Genomic DNA, 18,729 nt, shown 5'->3' on the forward strand with positions numbered 1-18,729 from the left:
ACACGATTGCTATCCATATCACTACAAAAAAAAACACGATAAACAGCCGTCTGTTGCATTTTATTTGGCAAAAAGCGAGGGAATACCTTCACCCGTGGTTTTACCCATTAAACTGAATTTTGCTCTTCTCTTGGCATTGCAGCACTATTTTAGCAGTGAACCGGTATTTCCCTGTCTCTTTTCACTTACCTGGTTACAAATTTACGTTAAACAACGAGGGGTTTTCCTCCCCTGCTGGAAGTAATACAGCTGACCAGTTGTCTGTTGGACATTTTTTGGACCCTCTTCGTGACCATGTATGCTTACTGGTTGCTCTTGTGTTACAGATTTGATCTTGTATGATTTTGATGTTTATTTTTTATGATACAACAAACGAGATGAGGTTTTGTTAGGGACAGCATCCATAGTCATCGGAGAGCATTTGAAAGTGTAAAGTCAATTAACCTTTTAACACGTGTTTATTGTCCGAGGTGCTGTTAAGTGTCTTAAACTCTCATTGAGGGTAGATGCTGGTCAGGTAGTCTGGTTGATGAGCTTGATCTCGCCTTCTAGCTGGGTGACACAGGGTCAGGTAAACTTGATGCCACTGGTCCAGTTTCATTCTTGAACCTTTGCATCTCTCATTTAGAAGGGGTTCGCTGTTTTTCGGATGTTGATGTTGAGTGATCAGATCAAAGGTTATATAAGCAGGGGATTCTCCTAAGTGGTACGGTTTTTATTTTAAATCGAGTATTTGAAGTTATTTTAGAACTAGTTTTAGCAGTCTCATTGGTGCGTGAGCTATTTTCCGAGGAGAGATATGAGCACTTTCGGATCGATGGAATCTTCTACGAAGGGTTCGGTCGTGTTAGAAACTGTAAATATGGAGACAATTATAGCTGATCATAACTACACACTCAACTTGAATGACTTACTCGTATGTTTTGCCCGATAACCACGTTCATCCGCAATGTAGGTGGTCTTGTAAACAAGCTTGTCTTCTGAGCCGATGAATGAGAATGAACCTTCCTCTACCGTAACCGTAGCGCCATTCACCAACTTACTGTAAGTTTTTCGTAGAATCATCGTACCGTCGGATAGCACATGTCTGTTGAAATTGAAAAGGCATGGGATGTATTTGTTAGTATTGTATGTAGAAAGATTAGTTATACAATCTAAAATTCTATAAGACAATTTCCAATGCATGTGGACCGCCATTCGTTCGTTTGATTACCACAAATAACGAAAATTTAGCAGGATTTTTTTGCTCTCGTTCATTTTAGACGTCTTTAAATAAGTTGTTCATGATTGAGGTTAAAATCTTTTTTTTCTATATATTTGTTGTAGGGAAGTTGTGGTTGCATTCTTCAGCAATTTATAAGGAAATTTTATTATGAATAACTTTACTGGAGATACCTTTGATCTAATTTGAGCTTTATATATCGATTCTGAAAGTATAATTTAACACACCATTTCATTTTTCCTTGAAACCATCATTTTTTTGCCGAAGTTTCGGTTCGAATTGCTGAAATTCAGTAAGTCGTGCTGAAATTTCAGCAATTTGATTTGTTGAACTCTTCATTTCTGCAAAATTCAGCAAAATATTGCTGAACTGGTTCAATGTGTAGGGCGAACACTAAAAAAAAAAAATCATTTCACTTTAAAGTTTTCTAGTCTACGTAAATGTGGTCTTCAAAGGAGTTGTAGAGAAAGTAATGATTTCCCGTTTTGCTGAAAATTTCATGTTTATAATTTTTGTCACTCAAAAGTTATGAGCAAACTGAAGTGAATGAAAGCTGAAGGTGCCTAAAACTCATGGAGTTGGTTAGAAAACTTTACATTATTGCACTTTTTTTTGAGAAATGTCAAACAAAAATGTAGGAATGTAAATATGGTTCAGATGAAGGCCATCTTGTATATATTTTGATACATGATGTTCAATAGTAATTTACCATATTATTTACACACAAAAAAATCAATTCACACGTCACGTCAGCATTAATCATGTAAAGCCATATCTAATGGCATATTCAATGATTTATCAGACCAGTGTATTACAAAAAAATTATAGCACAATTATATCAAGATAAGTTACAAATAACAAATTTTGTTTCATTTTTGTTAGAAGCACTTTGAGTTGACGGAGGGAATTATAACAAAATTAAAACAAAATCAATTATAATAACAAACGCTGTTTCAAATTTGTTCTAATTCAAAACATAAAAATTGAGAGCTATTGCTTATAACAATTTTTATATAATTCTCTTATAGAAAATAGCAAAATGAGTTATATTGTTGTTTAATTTGAAACATAGTAAGTTACATTACATTATTGTTTATATAATTACAATTTTGTGTAGTGTAGAGGAAATTGGGTTATTATTTTTGTAATTTTCACTACTAACTAGCTAAAATTATAACATATTTTGTAAGAAAAATGGCCTAACTGAGTAACAAAATCTGTTACAACTCTTTTGTAATCCACTGGTCGGATACTCTTCAAACAGAGCATTCTTATTTACAATTTCATTTTTAAGATGCAAGAAATCTTGTACTATTGAAGACTGTTGGATGCAGTATCATAAATTTATACAGTTTCATACAAGATTGCAAGTATTTTTGAATGCGTTAAAGCTATCTACGTTGTTTATCGTTGAATATTCAGTTATTACCGTAATCCGGTGGCAAATTGATCACTGGGGCGAATTTGATCAGGTCGGTACCAAAAAGCATTTCTTCCCAAGGATGCTGAAGGCTATGTTGACACCACAGACATTCCATGTTTTCTAGTTGTTTGATGTCTAATGATGATTTTGAACTATTTTATTTTTATTAGGTTCAGTTTTGAATAGTATGAAGTATGAATATTCATACTTTTTGAAGGTGCAAGCAATACAGCTGGAAATGTCGTTGCTGAACAATCCACTGGTGCTATGCCTATATGTCAACATTAGGTGTTTAAATTGTTGTGTATTAAGCTTACAATATGAGCTTCTTCTTTCTTCTTTTTTCTGGCGTTACTTCCCAACTGGGACAAAGCCTGCTTCTCAGCTTAGTGTTCTTATGAGCACTTCCACAGTTATTAACTGAGAGCTTTCTTTGCGAATTGACCATTTTTGCATCTGTATATCGTTTGGCAGGTACGAAGATACTCTATGCCCTGGGAGTCGAGAAAGTTTCCAACCCGAAAAGATCATCGACTGGTGGGATTCGAACCCACGACCCTCAGCTTGGTCTTGCTGAATAGCTGCGCGTTTACCGCTACGGTTATCTGGGCCCCTAATATGAGCTACTGAACCCATTTTTTATATCATTCAGCATAGCAAGTATAGTTTTTTTTACTAATAAAACAGTTTATTCACAAAAATGTGCTTATTTCAATGGAAATTGCCTACATTACGGCGTATGAGTTTAATTTTGCAATAAAATTGTCGAATACTCGAGTTGTAAGAACTTTGTCATCATTTTCAGATTCAGGAGACCCAAATTTAGTAGATAGGTACATTTTTCATTCTTATATCTGCTTTGTTATATGGTGATCAATTTCGCCCCAGTGCGTAATTTGCAATTTTTCGATATTTAAACTATGTTTATAATATATAAATATTATTTCATAAATAGTCGTTTACATAAACTGATAAAGATCAATGAAGTACTGATTTGGTCGAAATTTATTTGACAACAATTTAATTCCGAAGGATAACACAACAAAAAGTTGTAAAATAGTGATCAATTTGCCCCCGGATTACGGTACTCATATTAAGCTTTCAGATTGTTTGGTGTTTTAAAACGATAAAAAATTGCGACAACGTAACTTCAGCGCTTTGGCTGTTGTTGTTACCGCTTAATGTAGTGTCATGAGGCAGCGGGAATCTATAACAAAAAGTAGAATGACATAACTTCAAAAGGACAGAAAGGTCGACAGGACAAAGAGTTGAAATGACAAATAGTTTAAGAGGAAAAGAGAAGGGACTAAAGGTCGAAAGTCTATTTTCAACAAAGAAAGACTCCAAAGAAAAATTTCCCACCAAGTAAATTATTTTCGACCTTTTGTCCTTTAGACTTTTTTCTTTTGTCCTTATATTGGGTATCGATAGAATGATCTACTATTATTGAAAGACCCAAGATTACCAAAAAGTATAGCAGTTTGAGAAATGAATTAGAGGATGAAAGTAAAACTTAATTGCTGCTAGTTAAAAGTATTAAGCAATTATTTTAAAATACATTATGCGCTCTTCATTTTCATTTCGCTTTGAGCATGATCATGAGCATAGATGACCGTACAATTCGTATGTGCTACTGTAGCGGTCCTGCCGACCGAAGGAAGCATTCCCCTCCATCAAGACGAACAAGGTTTACACGTTTGAAGGTGTTGGTTTGGCGCCGATGGAGAAATGTTAGACCGCAGTCCTAGTCTTTGTTTTCGGTAGTGAGATATGCATTTGGAATGGGAAGAATATTCTGAGCTGTGCCAAGAGAGTAGTCATTAGGCATCTGGAATGCCTCGCAAGAGTACTAGGGTAGTGATGTCAAGAAGCTGATGAATACCTACGATGTCCACATTGAGCTGTCTCCTTAGGATCAGAAGCTGGACATCATCAAGGCCACTGGTGCCAGAGCGAACATCGAAGAAGCCAAGATTGCAATTGCCAAGAGAATCGAAGAGCTCGTGGCTGGTCGCAAGAGTACTATATGACATGTGCCAGCTGAATCCGACAAACTTCACGAAGTTGAACGGTGACATGGAAGAGGGACACTCGACGAATCTCTGAGAGTGGTTCGATGGAATCGGAATGGTGATTGGTGACTAAGGTTACTCAATACATGGAAACGACTTTGTTCAGATAGAAAGTTACGTGCAATAGAAGGATGTTAGTTACTATTTGGAAGATACTCAGGTTTTTGGTCTTGCCGGTTGATTGGGAGATTTCGTTCAATGGACAACCCTACAAATAACTCGTTCGGAGCTCGAAATCCAGTTTCGTTCGAGGGAATTTCTATTGGAACACAAACACGAAGCGGCATTCTGACAGACTCAAGCGGCAAGGAGGTAGGTGAATCATCTTAGAGCAGGGAAAAAAATAAGGAATAGATTAGTACGCATTTGCAAAGAAAAAAAAATCCTAATTATATTTTTGTTTTAGAATGTAGAATAGTCCTAGGGATACTCTTTACGCTAGCCAAATGCCTACTGCAAGTTTTTCTTTGCTTCACAAATAAAAACTTAATTTAAGGGGGGGCGGATGTAGCGGTCCTGCCGACCGAAGGAAGCATTCCCCTCCCTGTATTGAATAATTCGAAAGATCAATGATCACCATTGATCTAAGAAAGAACCCTTTTATTTTTCGATGATGTTCCACGCAAGTTAGTGGATTTCATCAGATGTGGGTTTTCAATAGGTTAACTAGAAACAAGCGATGTAAGCAGAAGACAAGAACCTTACTGCTTGTTGCTCGTGCTCCAATGCCGGAGAATGTTTTTGTTTTAATTTTGTTTGTGTATCCCGACAACGCTGACTGAACGCCCCAACAAGGTCTCGGTCACATGGCTGCACTAACCGAGCCAGAGCGACGCTCGTTTTGGCTTTTCTCTTTTCTCTCTTTATTTTCAGATTGGGAGATTGAGTTCCTCGCGGGAGCGCGATAAAACGCCCCGATCGCTGGCGGTGAGGTCCCCAGTTCTGACGGTTCGTTACAGGAGGTGTCCGGGTGTGTACGACGCCCCCAGTTCTGACGGTCCATTCCAGGAGGTGTGGCGTTCGGGTTAAACCTACTTTTCGTTTTCGACATTTTCGTTCAAAGTTCAGTGGGCATTTTCTGCCAAATTGACGAGCAGGTCATTTCGGGTCAAGAGTGTTTGATAGTGATAAGGTGGATAAAGTATATTTCGGGAAATTGGTGGAACCACTCACATACGCGATCAGAATCGAGGGAAAAGTGAAAGTGTCTCCATCGATTCCTTAAGAACGATTCTAAGGGCGGAAAGCTAGTGAATTGTGACGACTTTTAGTGTGAACATCTATAAAACTTTCCTCATTAACGAACCCCTCTACACTACCATTGGTAACTCGCGTACCTTTGTGCGGTCCTTAGCCTCTTGCCCAGCAACTCCTATCCCTACCTCCTCGTGGTACTGGCCGGGGTACGAGTAACCTTGGGGAAGATCGGGTAACCCGATGGGAACTTTGGTCGTATGCTGACAGGGAAGGGGGGGGGGGGTTTGCTTTTGCTTTTGCAAGCCTGGAGCGTCTGTACTCCATGTTAGCAGCGGCTCACAACAGCGTCTGTTCCCCATGTCAGAGGCGGCTGATCATCGTCCGAGTGCCAGAGAAGGACTCTAAGCTAAACTGTGCACTACGGCCCTCCGAACATTTAGGGGGAATGGTCCTCCGGAAATCTAGGGGGTTGGTGTCAGGCCCTGCAAGCCAATCGTAAAAACACATCAGCACAGGAACGTCAACGAAAGAATACGGGCCGGAACAATCGGCAAAGACCACAGCAACGAAAATGGTCTAGCGATTGGAAACTCGGTACGTGGAACTGCAAATCTCTCAACTTCATTGGAAGTACTCGCATACTCTCCGATGTACTGAAGACCCGCGGTTTCGACATCGTAGCGCTGCAGGTGGTGTGGTGGACAGGAGCATTGGTGCGAACGTTTAGAGGTAATAATACCATCTACCAGAGCTGCGGCAACACACGCGAACACGGGAACAGCTTTCATAGTGATGGGTGATATGCAAAGGCGCGTGATCGGGTGGTGGCCGATCAATGAACGAATGTGCAAGTTAAGAATCAAAGGCCGATTCTTTAACGTCAGCATAATCAACGTGCATAGCCCACACTCCGGAAGCACTGATGATGACAAGGACGCATTTTACGCGCAGCTCGAACGCGAGTACGACCGCTGCCCAAGCCACGACGTCAAGATCATCATAGGAGATTTGAACGCTCAGGTTGGCCAGGAGGATGAGTTCAGACTGACGATTGGAAAGTTCAGCGCCCACCGGCTGACGAATGAGAATGGCCTACGACTGATAGATTTTACCGCCTTCAAGAACATGGCCATTCGTAGCAACTATTTCCAGCACAGCCTCCGATATCGGTACACCTGGAGATCACCTCAGTAGACATAATCGCAAATCGACCACGTTTTGATCGATGGACGGCACTTCTCCGACATAACCGACGTCAGAACCTATCGTGGCGCTAACATTGATGAAACTGCACCCAAAACTATCCGTCATCAATGATGTACGGTACCGACGCCCACTCCGGTACAATCTCGAACGGCTGAAACAACCGGATATCGCCAATGCGTATGCGCAGCATCTGGAGGCAGCTTTGCTGGATGAGGGCTAGCTCGATAGGGCCCCTCTTGAGGACTGCTGGACGACAGTTAAAGCAGCCATTAACGACGCTGCCGAAAGCATTGTCGGATATGTGGAACGAAGCTCAAGAAACGATTGGTTCGACAAAGAATGCCAGGAGGTTTTAGAGGAGAAAAAATGCAGCGCGGGCTGCAATGCTGCAGCATGGTACGCGGCAAAACGTGGAACGATACAGACTGAAGCGGAAACAGCAAACCCGCCTATTTCGGGACAAAAAGCGCCGCATGGAAGAGATGGAATGCCAAGAAATGGAGTTGCTGTACCGTTCTCAAGAAACGCGGAAGTTCGATCAGAAGCTCAACACATCCCGCAAAGGCTTCGTGCCGCGAGCTGAGATGTGCCGGGATAAGGATGGGAGCATCTTGACGGACGGACGCGAGGTGATCGAAAGGTGAAAGCAGCACTACGATGAACACCTGAATGGCGCAGAGAACACAGGCGCAGAAGGTCAGGACAGTGAAGGCGATGGCTACGTCAGCACAGCGGACAGCGGAAACTAACCAGCTCCCACGATGGGGGAAGTTAAGGATGCCATTCAACAGCTCAAGAACAACAAGGCTGCTGGCAAGGTTGGTATCGGAGCCGAACTCATCAAGATGGGCCCGGACAGGTTGGTCGCTTGTCTGCATCGGCTGATAGTCAGAATCTGGGAAACGGAACAGCTATCGGAGGAATGGAAGCAAGGCGTTATATGCCCTATCTACAAAAAGGGCGACAAACTGGAGTGTGAAAATTATTGTGCAATCACTATCCTAAACGCCGCCTACAAAGTGGTATCCCAGATTCTCTTCCATCGTCTATCACCTATACCAAACGAGTTCGTGGGAAGTTATCAAGCAGGTTTCATCGACGGCCGCTCGACAACGGACCAGATCTTTTCCGTGCGGCAAATCCTCCAGAAATGCCGTGAGTACCAGGTCCCTACGCACCATTTGTTCATCGATTTTAAGGCGACATACGATAGTATCGACCACGTAGAGCTATGAAAAATCATGGACGAGAACAGCTTTCCCGGGAAGCTCACAAGATTGATCAGAGCAACGATGGACGGTGTGCAAAACTGCGTGAAGATCTCGGGCGAACACTCCAGTTCGTTCGAGTCTCGGCGGGGACTACGACAGGGCGACGGACTTTCGTGCCTGTTGTTCAATATTGCGCTTGAAGGTGTCATGCGGAGAGCCGGACTTAACAGTCGAGGCACGATTTTCACGAGATCCGGCCAATTTGTTTGCTTCGCGGACGACATGGATATTATTGGGAGAAAATTTGAAACGGTGGCAGATTTGTTCACCCGCCTGAAACGCGAAGCAACAAGAGTCGGGCTAATGGTGAATGCGTCGAAAATAAAGTACATGCTGGTTGGCGGAACTGAGCGTGACAGGGCCCGCCTAGGAAGCAGTGTTACGATAGATGGGGATACGTTCGAAGTGGTGGACGAGTTTGTCTACCTCGGATCTTTGTTAACGGCTGACAACAACTACAATACGAAGGCGCATCATCAGTGAAAGTCGTGCCTACTATGGGCTCCAGAAGAAACTGCGTTCAAGAAAGATTCACCCCCACACCAAATGCACGATGTACAAAACGCTCATAAGACCGGTAGTCCTCTATGGGCATGAGGCGTGGACTATGCTCGAGGAGGACTTGTAAGCTCTTGGGGTTTTCTTACGCCGAGTGCTAAGGACGATCTTCGGCGGCGTGCAGGAGAACGGCGTGTGGCGGCAAAGGATGAACCACGAGCTCGCTCAACTCTACGGCGAACCCAGTATCGTGAAGGTAGTTAAAGCTGGAAGGATACGCTTAGCAGGGCATGTTGCAAGAATGCCGGACAACAACCCTGTTAAGATGGTGTTCGCTACGAATCCGGTCGGAACAAGAAGGCGTGGGGCACAGCGAGCTAGGTGGATTGACCAGGTGCACCAGGACCTGGAGAGCGTGGGTCACAGTCGAGAATGGAGAGAAGCGGCCATGAACCGAGTGAATTGGCGAAATATTGTTGGTGAGGCTTTATCAAGATAATTGATGTTAAGCCAAACGATTCAGTAAGTACTCCGTGATTGACCAGAGCAGTCGAAGTTGCACAGCGATTGATTGAATGGGGCTTAGGATCAGCTTACCATTCCTCAATGTGCTCAAACTTTGAAAGTCAATAACGGCACCGGCCACGTCCTTACGGTCATCGAGGAAGGGAAGGAATGATAGTTAGACAACCATTGTTACTAGAGATTAAAGAATCTTCTGCATCTCCGAAGTTGTCATGAAAAGCATATTGGGTTGGTGGGATAAGGTAAAGATCTGGGAGCAGGGCAGGCAATCGTCTGATTCGTCACAGTGCGATGACGAATTAATGAAAGACATCGTCATCCATTATAATAACTCTGGCAGGTCGTCGTCTCGCCATCGACGAAAGAATGCACGACGAACTTCAATTCAAAATCGTCAACGAGCAAATTTGTCTTTATTCCGCTTGCTACCCTTACTCACAAGAATAAGGTGTTTACTGTATATTCGCTTGCTTCGCACCAACCAACGAATGCCATCACATAATTGCTTGTATTGGAAAATGAACCCACACTTCTCATGATTCTATAATAGCTCTGTTGGTAAGCGCGTGGAGTTGACAATTCAGAGGTCGTTTGTTCGATTTCAGTCGTGATTTGTTATTTTGTTTTTGTTTTATTTTTACAAAAAAATGTTCTTAATCTGTCGAAGACACGTTTTTTTTTTTCGTTGGCTCAGTGCTCCCGAACGAAGATTCGACCGTAACGAAAGAATCGTATTTGTTCGCCATGACGCCGAGCCTATGTGATCGGATCTCTGCGGCAAATCGTCATCCGACCCTGGTTGAGTGACGATGACGATGTTTCTTTACTTTCGTCGCCAACTTTTTTGACGGTGACGATTGTCTACTCTGTCTGGGAGTCACCTTTAGTTGGTGATGCGATCCATGATATATTCAGCGAAATAATTCGATAAATGTACGCCGTACAAGTGCTCATCGTTCGCTCCCGCAAGAGCAGGCTTTTCTAAAGACATCTTGTACGTCTAAAAACAAGGAGACATATAAAAAACTGCTGTTCATGCTGAATTGTCGATTCGAACCATACGAAGCTGTTCGATCGCTTATCCTAACACTTCAGGAATTAGGCATTTCACGGCGAAATTCTCTCTCTTTCGCTTTTCAACAAAACTTGAAAACAATGGTGCCAGTACCTGTCAACTTTGGCAGGTACTGATACCATTGTTTGCAGATTTCCCGAGGGAGGGAAAGAGAGCGATTTTCTGATGACGTCACCGTGCAATGGGCAATTGAAAAAAGAAAGCAGTATCATAGCTTAGCATTACAATAGAGCTTAGTTCTGTGGCTTAGTGACATTTGAACGCATTAGTCACTTTTGCAACCTAACCGCTACTTTCGCCGCTCCGTTGTATGGGAGACAAAATGACTTAACCACGAATCAAAACAAAACACTTGAGTCGATTTTACACTGGTACAAAAACATCGTAAGTAACTGATTGAAACGGCTTATCATTTTGTCATACAATTTTTGTGGGAAATGATAGAAACTAAAAAATGTTAAAAATGGGATTAGTTTTAAAACAGTTTTTAAAGAAAGGTTGTGATTCTTCTTAATTAATTTTCTCGAAACCGTATGAAAGTTACTTACATCGATTTGAAAAAGTAATCGAGAATTGTTTCGTCCAGGGTTGACTAGGCCCTACTTTGTGTTAATTTATCTCGGTGGGGCAGACGAATAACGACAACTTCCTCTACTATCAACGATAATTTATTGCCCACCACCGAGAGGCAGTGCTCCTGCTCGGTGGGGGATACTGTACGGAAAGATTACAATCACAACTTACAACTAATTATCACAGGGAATGATCACTCTTATATATGCGAGAGGTAGCAAAATGTACACATCGCATGTAGCATTGTTACATCGCTGTAATGCGCCGACAGCTAGCATCACGCAGCCCAAAGCAACAGCATGGAAGCAATAGGCTAGGGGAAGTGCTTCACCCATCATGAATTTATAGCAGATAAAAAGTAGATTTTGTATGAGATTTGACAGGAAAATGAATGACAAGTTCATCCACTTCTCCTGGCCTATTGGGATGCTTGCTGCTAGCTGGGGGAGAAACAGATAAGGGGTCATCAAAAAATGACGTCCATCATTTGGGGGAGGGGGAGTCTACGACAGTGTGACAGTACGTGTACAAGGTATTGGAAAAAGCGTGACAGAGGGGGGAGGGGGGGTCTAGAAATCCTGAAAAACGATGGACGTCATATTTGAATCGTCCCTAAATTGAATGTACACTGCACTGCCCATAACTGCATAACAGTCACATTCGACATTTTTGACAAATTTGAGTTAATACCATGGAGAGTCATCAAATGATAAATACTTTCGATCAACTTACTGAAATCTGTGAGATTGTTTTAGAAAATTCGAAAAAAATACTAAGTTGTTTTGTCACATTGGTAATTATAACCGCATAACAGTCACATTGAGATTATAAATGAGCCTCGTAATGTAATAACAATAAAATTTCTATCAGAATTTTTTCTGGCTATTCACCTAGTATGCGATATGAGTTGTATAAAATATCAGCTTCAAATAAGCACTTTTGAGTACCTGGTAATTTTTAGAAATTTTAGTTTCCTCCCATACTACCATAAAATGCACGCTTGGTACTCAATTTACTCAATGCCTACTTTTGTTGAATGTTACAAATATGCAATTATGGGCAGTGCAGCGCTGCTGCTATATTTGAGTGCACCTGGCATACAACAAATGGGAGATGTCGTTGCGGTGTGACCGAACAATAATAGTTATCAATATTAAACGGCCTTATTATGTCTTATAATCAACAATAATGAGAATGTTTGTGTTGTTAATTAGCTAAAAAATATCCACACATCAACAAAAACAAGACGATATTTTATGCGATTTATGCCATTACATCCATAAAACATACACGTTTGTAGATTCTCAATTAATTCACAAGCTGATGTTAAGTTTTATAGCGTGAACATTCTGCAAAGGAAATCGATCTGTGTTCACTTATTTTGTCCAATACAGCATCTTACTTTTGCGGTCAATGACTTAAAACCTACATGCTCTTGAATGAAGATCAAGCATACCGACTCACGGTTTACAAGTATGAAGCGCAGTGGCTAGTTTTGCATGCTCAAGCACAGAAGTAATCTAAAAGCATAACCGGTTGCAACTGTTTTTTCCTGTTTATTCATGAAAGGGCTGTGATTGAATATTTTATGGAAGGGTTAAAGTGATAAAATTTGTCGGTTCCATCATAAACATACACAATAGCGATTCGGTTAGTAGTTTGAAATCGATAAAAGTTAAGTAGTCAATGACGTATTTGAGGTTGACGTCCAAGAATGGGTAAATTATAAAAAAATTAACCTAATGTATTGTTTAAATTCATGATTAAGACAACTAAGTAGGCATAAAAGTTTGTATAAAGTAATTTTGGTCAAATGGACAATTGGTCCAAGAGCATTTAATCATATTTTCTAGCTTAGAACATTTGATCAAAACGATTTTTCGTAGAATGAATATTTGGTCAAATTTAAATTGGGTGTACATAATTCGCGGAATATATTTTGACGGTTATATTGTCTCCACATACCTAGGTATCATCAACAATAATAGAATCCAGATGAGTTCAGCTTGCAGTCGGGAAAGGGACTGTCCATAAATAATGTAGCATTTTTTCACAGGCTTTACACGCTTCCATTTCCCTCTTAGCATTTCGTCACAAAAATCAATACTCCCCAATAAAATACGTAGCATAACTAGTACCCCCTATATTTTTCATCAACAGGATTAAAACAAGAAAATCATGCGATGTACAGTACGCATTTGACTAACATTTTTTCATCATGTTTGTTTCCTGTTTACGTTATTTAATTTTAGTTTTCATTCAATGAATCAGCTTAATAAATCGAGTGCTGATTTGTTGAGGCTCAGAAGTGCGTTGACAACTCCTGACTTATAAAATATTATTCAAGCTAAACAAACGCGTCACTGACCTTAAAGTTGAGGTCGTGCATCTGTCAAAGCTTAGCTTTTAGCTTAGACTGACTACACATATCAATGGTTGCTATTCCGTGATTGACCGATGTCAGTGAAGATGCACAAAGAATCAACTAGAAGTTCGGCTGGGATTGGCCATAAACTTCTTCTGTGTGCATAATTGAGTGCCTCTATTTATACAGGGCCAATAACGGCGCCGGCCACGTCCTTGCAGTCAGGTGGGATTGGGGGAAAGAATGTTAGTGCGTAATCTTAGCTATTTGGAGTTCGTGTTTGCCTCTGCATCTCCACAATGGTTACTGGGAGGGATGTTTGTTAATTGGAAGGATCGTTCGATCACAGAATTCACTTTGATAAGCAATTAGACCATGATAAATAATTATTTGTGAGATGTAAAAATGCCTTTGAATATAATATTTTAAATTGATATGAACAATTTCCAAGTAGAAGAAAATAATGTCGACACTTAAAGTGACGAAACATTCAAAGTTTATTGAACAAATATCTAAACGCATTACAGAACACTTGTATGCCGACACTTGCAGTGGTAAACCATTCAAAGTTTGATGAATAAAATAAAACTTTTGCAGATCTACACTCATAGTGTCGAATCATTCTAAGTACTTCTTCAATTACAAAAACAAAGATTAAAGGAAAGGGGTTTTTTGAAAAAAAAAAAACAGTATGTAAAACATAAATAGTTTATAAACAAGAGTTTATGCCGACACTCATAGTGACGAGCCATTCATAGTTTGTTGAAAAATCACATTGCCATTTCAACACTGAACGATTTAATGTTGTCATACAAATTTTACAGATTTGAAATAAAAGCATGAAACGAGCTCATCAATAAATACTTCATCCTTGACTGAGAAGCCACAATCCACTTTCAGCTTCACGTAACGTAACGTACGACGACGCAATGAAAAAACTCTTGCTTGCTCGGGCTCTTCAACTCGCACTGCCCGGCAAACGTGAAAACCGAAAAAAATAACCAAAACCGGCGACGCAACAAAAAATAAAACTCATGCTTGCCCAGGCTCTTCAACTTCTGCTCTCAAGATATGTGCACCTGTCAAAGGATACAAACTCTAATGTCATTAAACAGTACTTAATTCGGTTTTTCATTTATTCATATTGTTTAAAATCCTAACATATCACTCTTTTAAAGCTGAATGATTAATGTAGAAGCGATATTAAAACAATTTAGCATGAAAAAAGTATGGTGCAAACATTGTTTGTCATATACTTTTTAAGTGTTACTCTTTTCATCCATACGATTCAGTATGTTGCGTCCACTGGTTAAAGACCCCTCCCTCTCCTCGTCACACATCATCACAAATTCCTCATAAAATTTTACATCATTTATGGACGGCCTCTAGACTTATTGGTCATAATACTGCTTGAAGACAGATCACCGTCGTACCGATTACACATGTTTGAAAAAAAAGCTCGAAGCTTCGAGGCCAAAAGAGGCCAGGAAGACATCAATTATAAACAAAAAAAAAACGCATAAAGAGTAGGAGCAGAATGTTTCCGGAGAAAACCGTCAGGACTTTTGTTTATTCATCGCGATATAACGAGAGGTAGGGAAAGTGTACCAGTTATGGACATATGGGTTCCCTATTTCGTCATAGGTTTCATTTCAAAAATTTGCACATTTTGAAAGTTTTAACATCAAGATATATACTTGTTTTTAATTATTAATCTTGGTTTACGACTAACCAGCCGAGTGGAAGTTTAACAACTACCGAAAAGCTAAACATTACATATACTTTTTGCAATTGAATTAAATGGACACATTGATGTGAAGTTTTGCGAAAGAGTTACACGTCTTCTCGGTGAGAAACGAACTCACAACTCCCTGATCTGTAGTTAGGGCGCGTTACCCCTACGCCACGAGAGGACTCATGGATGCAGAAGTTAACCTGAATACGATTTCAGCTCAAAAATCACGTAATCTTTTTTCGCAAAGTGCACCTATTTCGGAAGAATTAGATGCTCATCCAAACACAACGCTTATTATTTATATCCAATGCCTAGTTCGAGAGTGCATTATTTTTTTGGTATTGAAATAACACACCACACTAGCCAGCAACTGTGCTGGCTGAGGTTTCTATTGTGTGGGCTTCCAATGGGTCGCGACGTTCTCAAACGACCGGTTACGGAACATGAGTCCGTTACTCGATAAATACTTGTTTTTAATTATGAATCGTGGTTTACGGCTAACCAACGGCGGAGCTTGTTTGGATGGTTTTTTCATGAACTGTTATCTTCCCGATTTAATCAGAGCTGTAGAAGAAGATGATATACAGACTCTCGTGATGTTTAGTGGATCATGATTGCTACAGGGAGCGATAAATGAGAGATACTCTCAATTTTCTCAAATTAAATCCCTGGTTATGGGAAAACCTAGAGTGAATAATGAGCATAAGTTCTTGTAACCCTACAATTTTACTACTTCTTCAGATATGTGGGATATAAGCAAAATATTGAAATGGCGCTTACGTCAACCATCCACAATTTGATGAAGTGATGCAGCTCAGGAATGTATCCAATATTTTTTCCATAGACATTTTTGGATTACTTCCAGGAATTCCTTTCAGATTTTTTCAGAGATATCTTTTCATTCAGAATTTCTTCAAGATTCAATACAGGAAATTGTCTAGTGATACCCATAGCAATGGCTCCTAGATTCCGTCAGAGGTATCTTCAAAAATTTCTTCAGATTTTACGGGGCAAAAGTTTTATGTAAAAATTGTTAATGTGATTCAGGAAGCATTTTCAAAAAATATCCCAATCTTATCTCTTATGCAACTTATTGAAGAAAATAACAATTATCTCCTGCAGAATAGAACAACTGCAAAGATCTATGAAGAAACTTCTGGACCCTTGAGAAAATCTTGGAAGAATATATTGACAAATAATTGGAAAACGTGAAAATACTTTGAAATTCTATACAGCGCATATTGTGGCTGAATATTTGCTCAGAAGCTTTGAGAAAAAAACCCCTGCCGAATTGCCAATCGTGACAAGGATAAGATTCGACTCCCTTCTGGAATAATAACTGTAGCATTCCAAAATTAAAACGCTAAATGGATATTAAAATATACTTGAGAAATAAATCATGAAACCTTTTTATCTGCTGCTGTAGTGTACCCTAGATATGCTGGAAAACCCTTGGAAGTGGACCCAAGTATCCATATCGCTCGAACTAGTATAGGGTGGGTGTACCAGTTATGGACATAGTGGTTCCCTATTTCACCATACGTGATAACTTTGATGTCTTCTAATTTTGAAAATTTTTGTGTGTTGTATTAGTTAGATTTAAGATATATCTTGATGTTAAAACATTCAAAAAGATTTAAAATATATAAGTTATCAAAATTTCACATATGGCTAAATAGGGAACCACTATGGCCATAACTGGTACACTTTCCCTAACTAATATTAAATTTGTTTTAAAATGGGAAAAAGGTCTCACAAAACTCAAATAAATGTTAAAAGTTATAATTTCAATATAGCCCTAGTGGGGCAATTTACCACTTTATATCAACTTAAATTGTAGTGATTACAGCTTTATAAACACCGTTTATGTGCATTGTATTAAAGCTTGAGTGGTATGGTTACTTACGGAGCTTCATGAAAGAATGATTTACCAAAGGATTCGTCCGAAAAATCCTGGAATGGTTTCTGGGAGATTTTTCGATACTACTTGGAGAAAATATCTTAATCAATTCACAAGAAAATCTGAGAGAATATTGAAAAATAAGAACTGCTGCTGGAATTCTTGTAGATGATGATTTTGTAAAACAAAACAATAGGAAATCGATGAAAAATAAATATCATAATATCCTCTGTAGGAAATAATGGGGAAACACCTGAATTTGTAGATGAATTTCTGGAACAATCCTTAGAGGAACTCTGAATGTATTTCTGGTGAAATCTATGAAATAGCATTGAAAAATCTGAAAAAGCTTTTCCGTGAACAATTCTGAAGATGTCTCATACTTTACTATGGTTAGTCAATACTGGGCTGGCGTATGATAGTACAGCAGTGGTTCAATTTGGTTTACGAAAAGGTCATTGGAACAAACTTTCACAATGTGTAGGACAATAGTATGTGTCGGTGGAGAATGTAACACGAACTTGTTCAACACTACGGCGAACTCAATATCCTGAAGGTTGCTGAAGCTGGAAGGAAGAACGAGATACACTGTCATGTGGAATATTGTTTACGTGGATCGCTTTGTATAATTGCGTTTAAACATATGAATATGATGCTTTAGATAAACAACTTGATATTTTGTTTGGAATTTTCTAAGTGAAATTTGACAATTGGGTTAGGGTGGTTTAATGTACATACTCAAGGTTTGAGGTTTGAGCTAATTGTTTTCAATTTTAAAAAAGTTCAATACAACTCAGATCACATTGATGCTGATACACTTTGATATCCTCTCAAATAAAATTAATTTAATAGCTGTATCAACCATTCATCGTCCTATGCGACGCATTACTGTATCATTAGGGAAAAATGACCTACAGCCACGTTGTATGTCTTGCTCAGTAAACAAATTTAACGATGCGATTACGCTAATTTTTTGCCGATGCGATCACATGATTCTCTCTGACATCTCCGCAGTAGATCAAAACTCGAAAATAGCCGAATAATCTCTCGACGTCACACAGCATCATGCATTAGTTCCAACATGGAGTCGTCCATTTTTACGTATCTTTTGTCACTCAAATGTGCACGGGTTCAGTTGGAAGAGTAACCATGTCTGGAAGCTTCGTAATTACCCATATGGGTTTTCCAGTTTATCCAGAAAATTTTTCCAAAAGGACCTGTTCTGGACCTTTGGATATGTGGATTCCGTCTCCGAGTAAATCTAATTCAAAAATGAACAATCATTCCGGTACGAGTGTTGTTTGAAGGAGGATGACCATGTGGCTTAATCAAATCACAGTTGTTTGGCTAGTTACGATAATCGGCAGTCTTGGCAATGTTCTGGGAGCAGAGAAAACGATTACTGACTGTGAAGTTTACACAGAGAAGATAGTCAATACACAGAGTGGAGATGACCATTCGTTATCACCGTAAGTGGTTTAGTGCTGTTAAAGTCTGCGATCGGATTAATGATTTTTTTTTCCATGTTTTAGATTTTCGTTAAGTGATGGAAAGATTCAGATTGAACGCGGACGCTCCAAACCACTTTTTGACAAAAGAAAAGAGCCAGTATGGTTTGTCGCTGGAAAATTCGGATACAAGTTACACAATGGAAAGCTGATCGCATT

General features: G+C 39.8%; 1 protein-coding gene across 1 annotated transcript in view; it reads right to left on the bottom strand.

Moving 5' to 3' along the window:
• Positions 1-448: 448 nt before the first annotated feature.
• LOC110678060 overlaps positions 449-18,729 on the bottom strand; it is a 52,103-nt gene continuing 33,822 nt past the window's right edge. Inside the window, exons 2-3 of the mRNA XM_021850588.1 lie at positions 915-1,087; positions 449-854 (exon numbers count right to left, since the gene is read on the bottom strand). Coding sequence (XP_021706280.1) covers positions 781-854; positions 915-1,087 — 247 coding nt within the window. The 3' untranslated portion in view covers positions 449-780. The remainder of the gene's footprint in view (positions 855-914; positions 1,088-18,729) is intronic.

Source organism: Aedes aegypti, chromosome 3 (genome assembly GCF_002204515.2).
Source record: "Aedes aegypti strain LVP_AGWG chromosome 3, AaegL5.0 Primary Assembly, whole genome shotgun sequence".
Taxonomy (NCBI): Eukaryota; Metazoa; Arthropoda; class Insecta; order Diptera; family Culicidae; genus Aedes; species Aedes aegypti.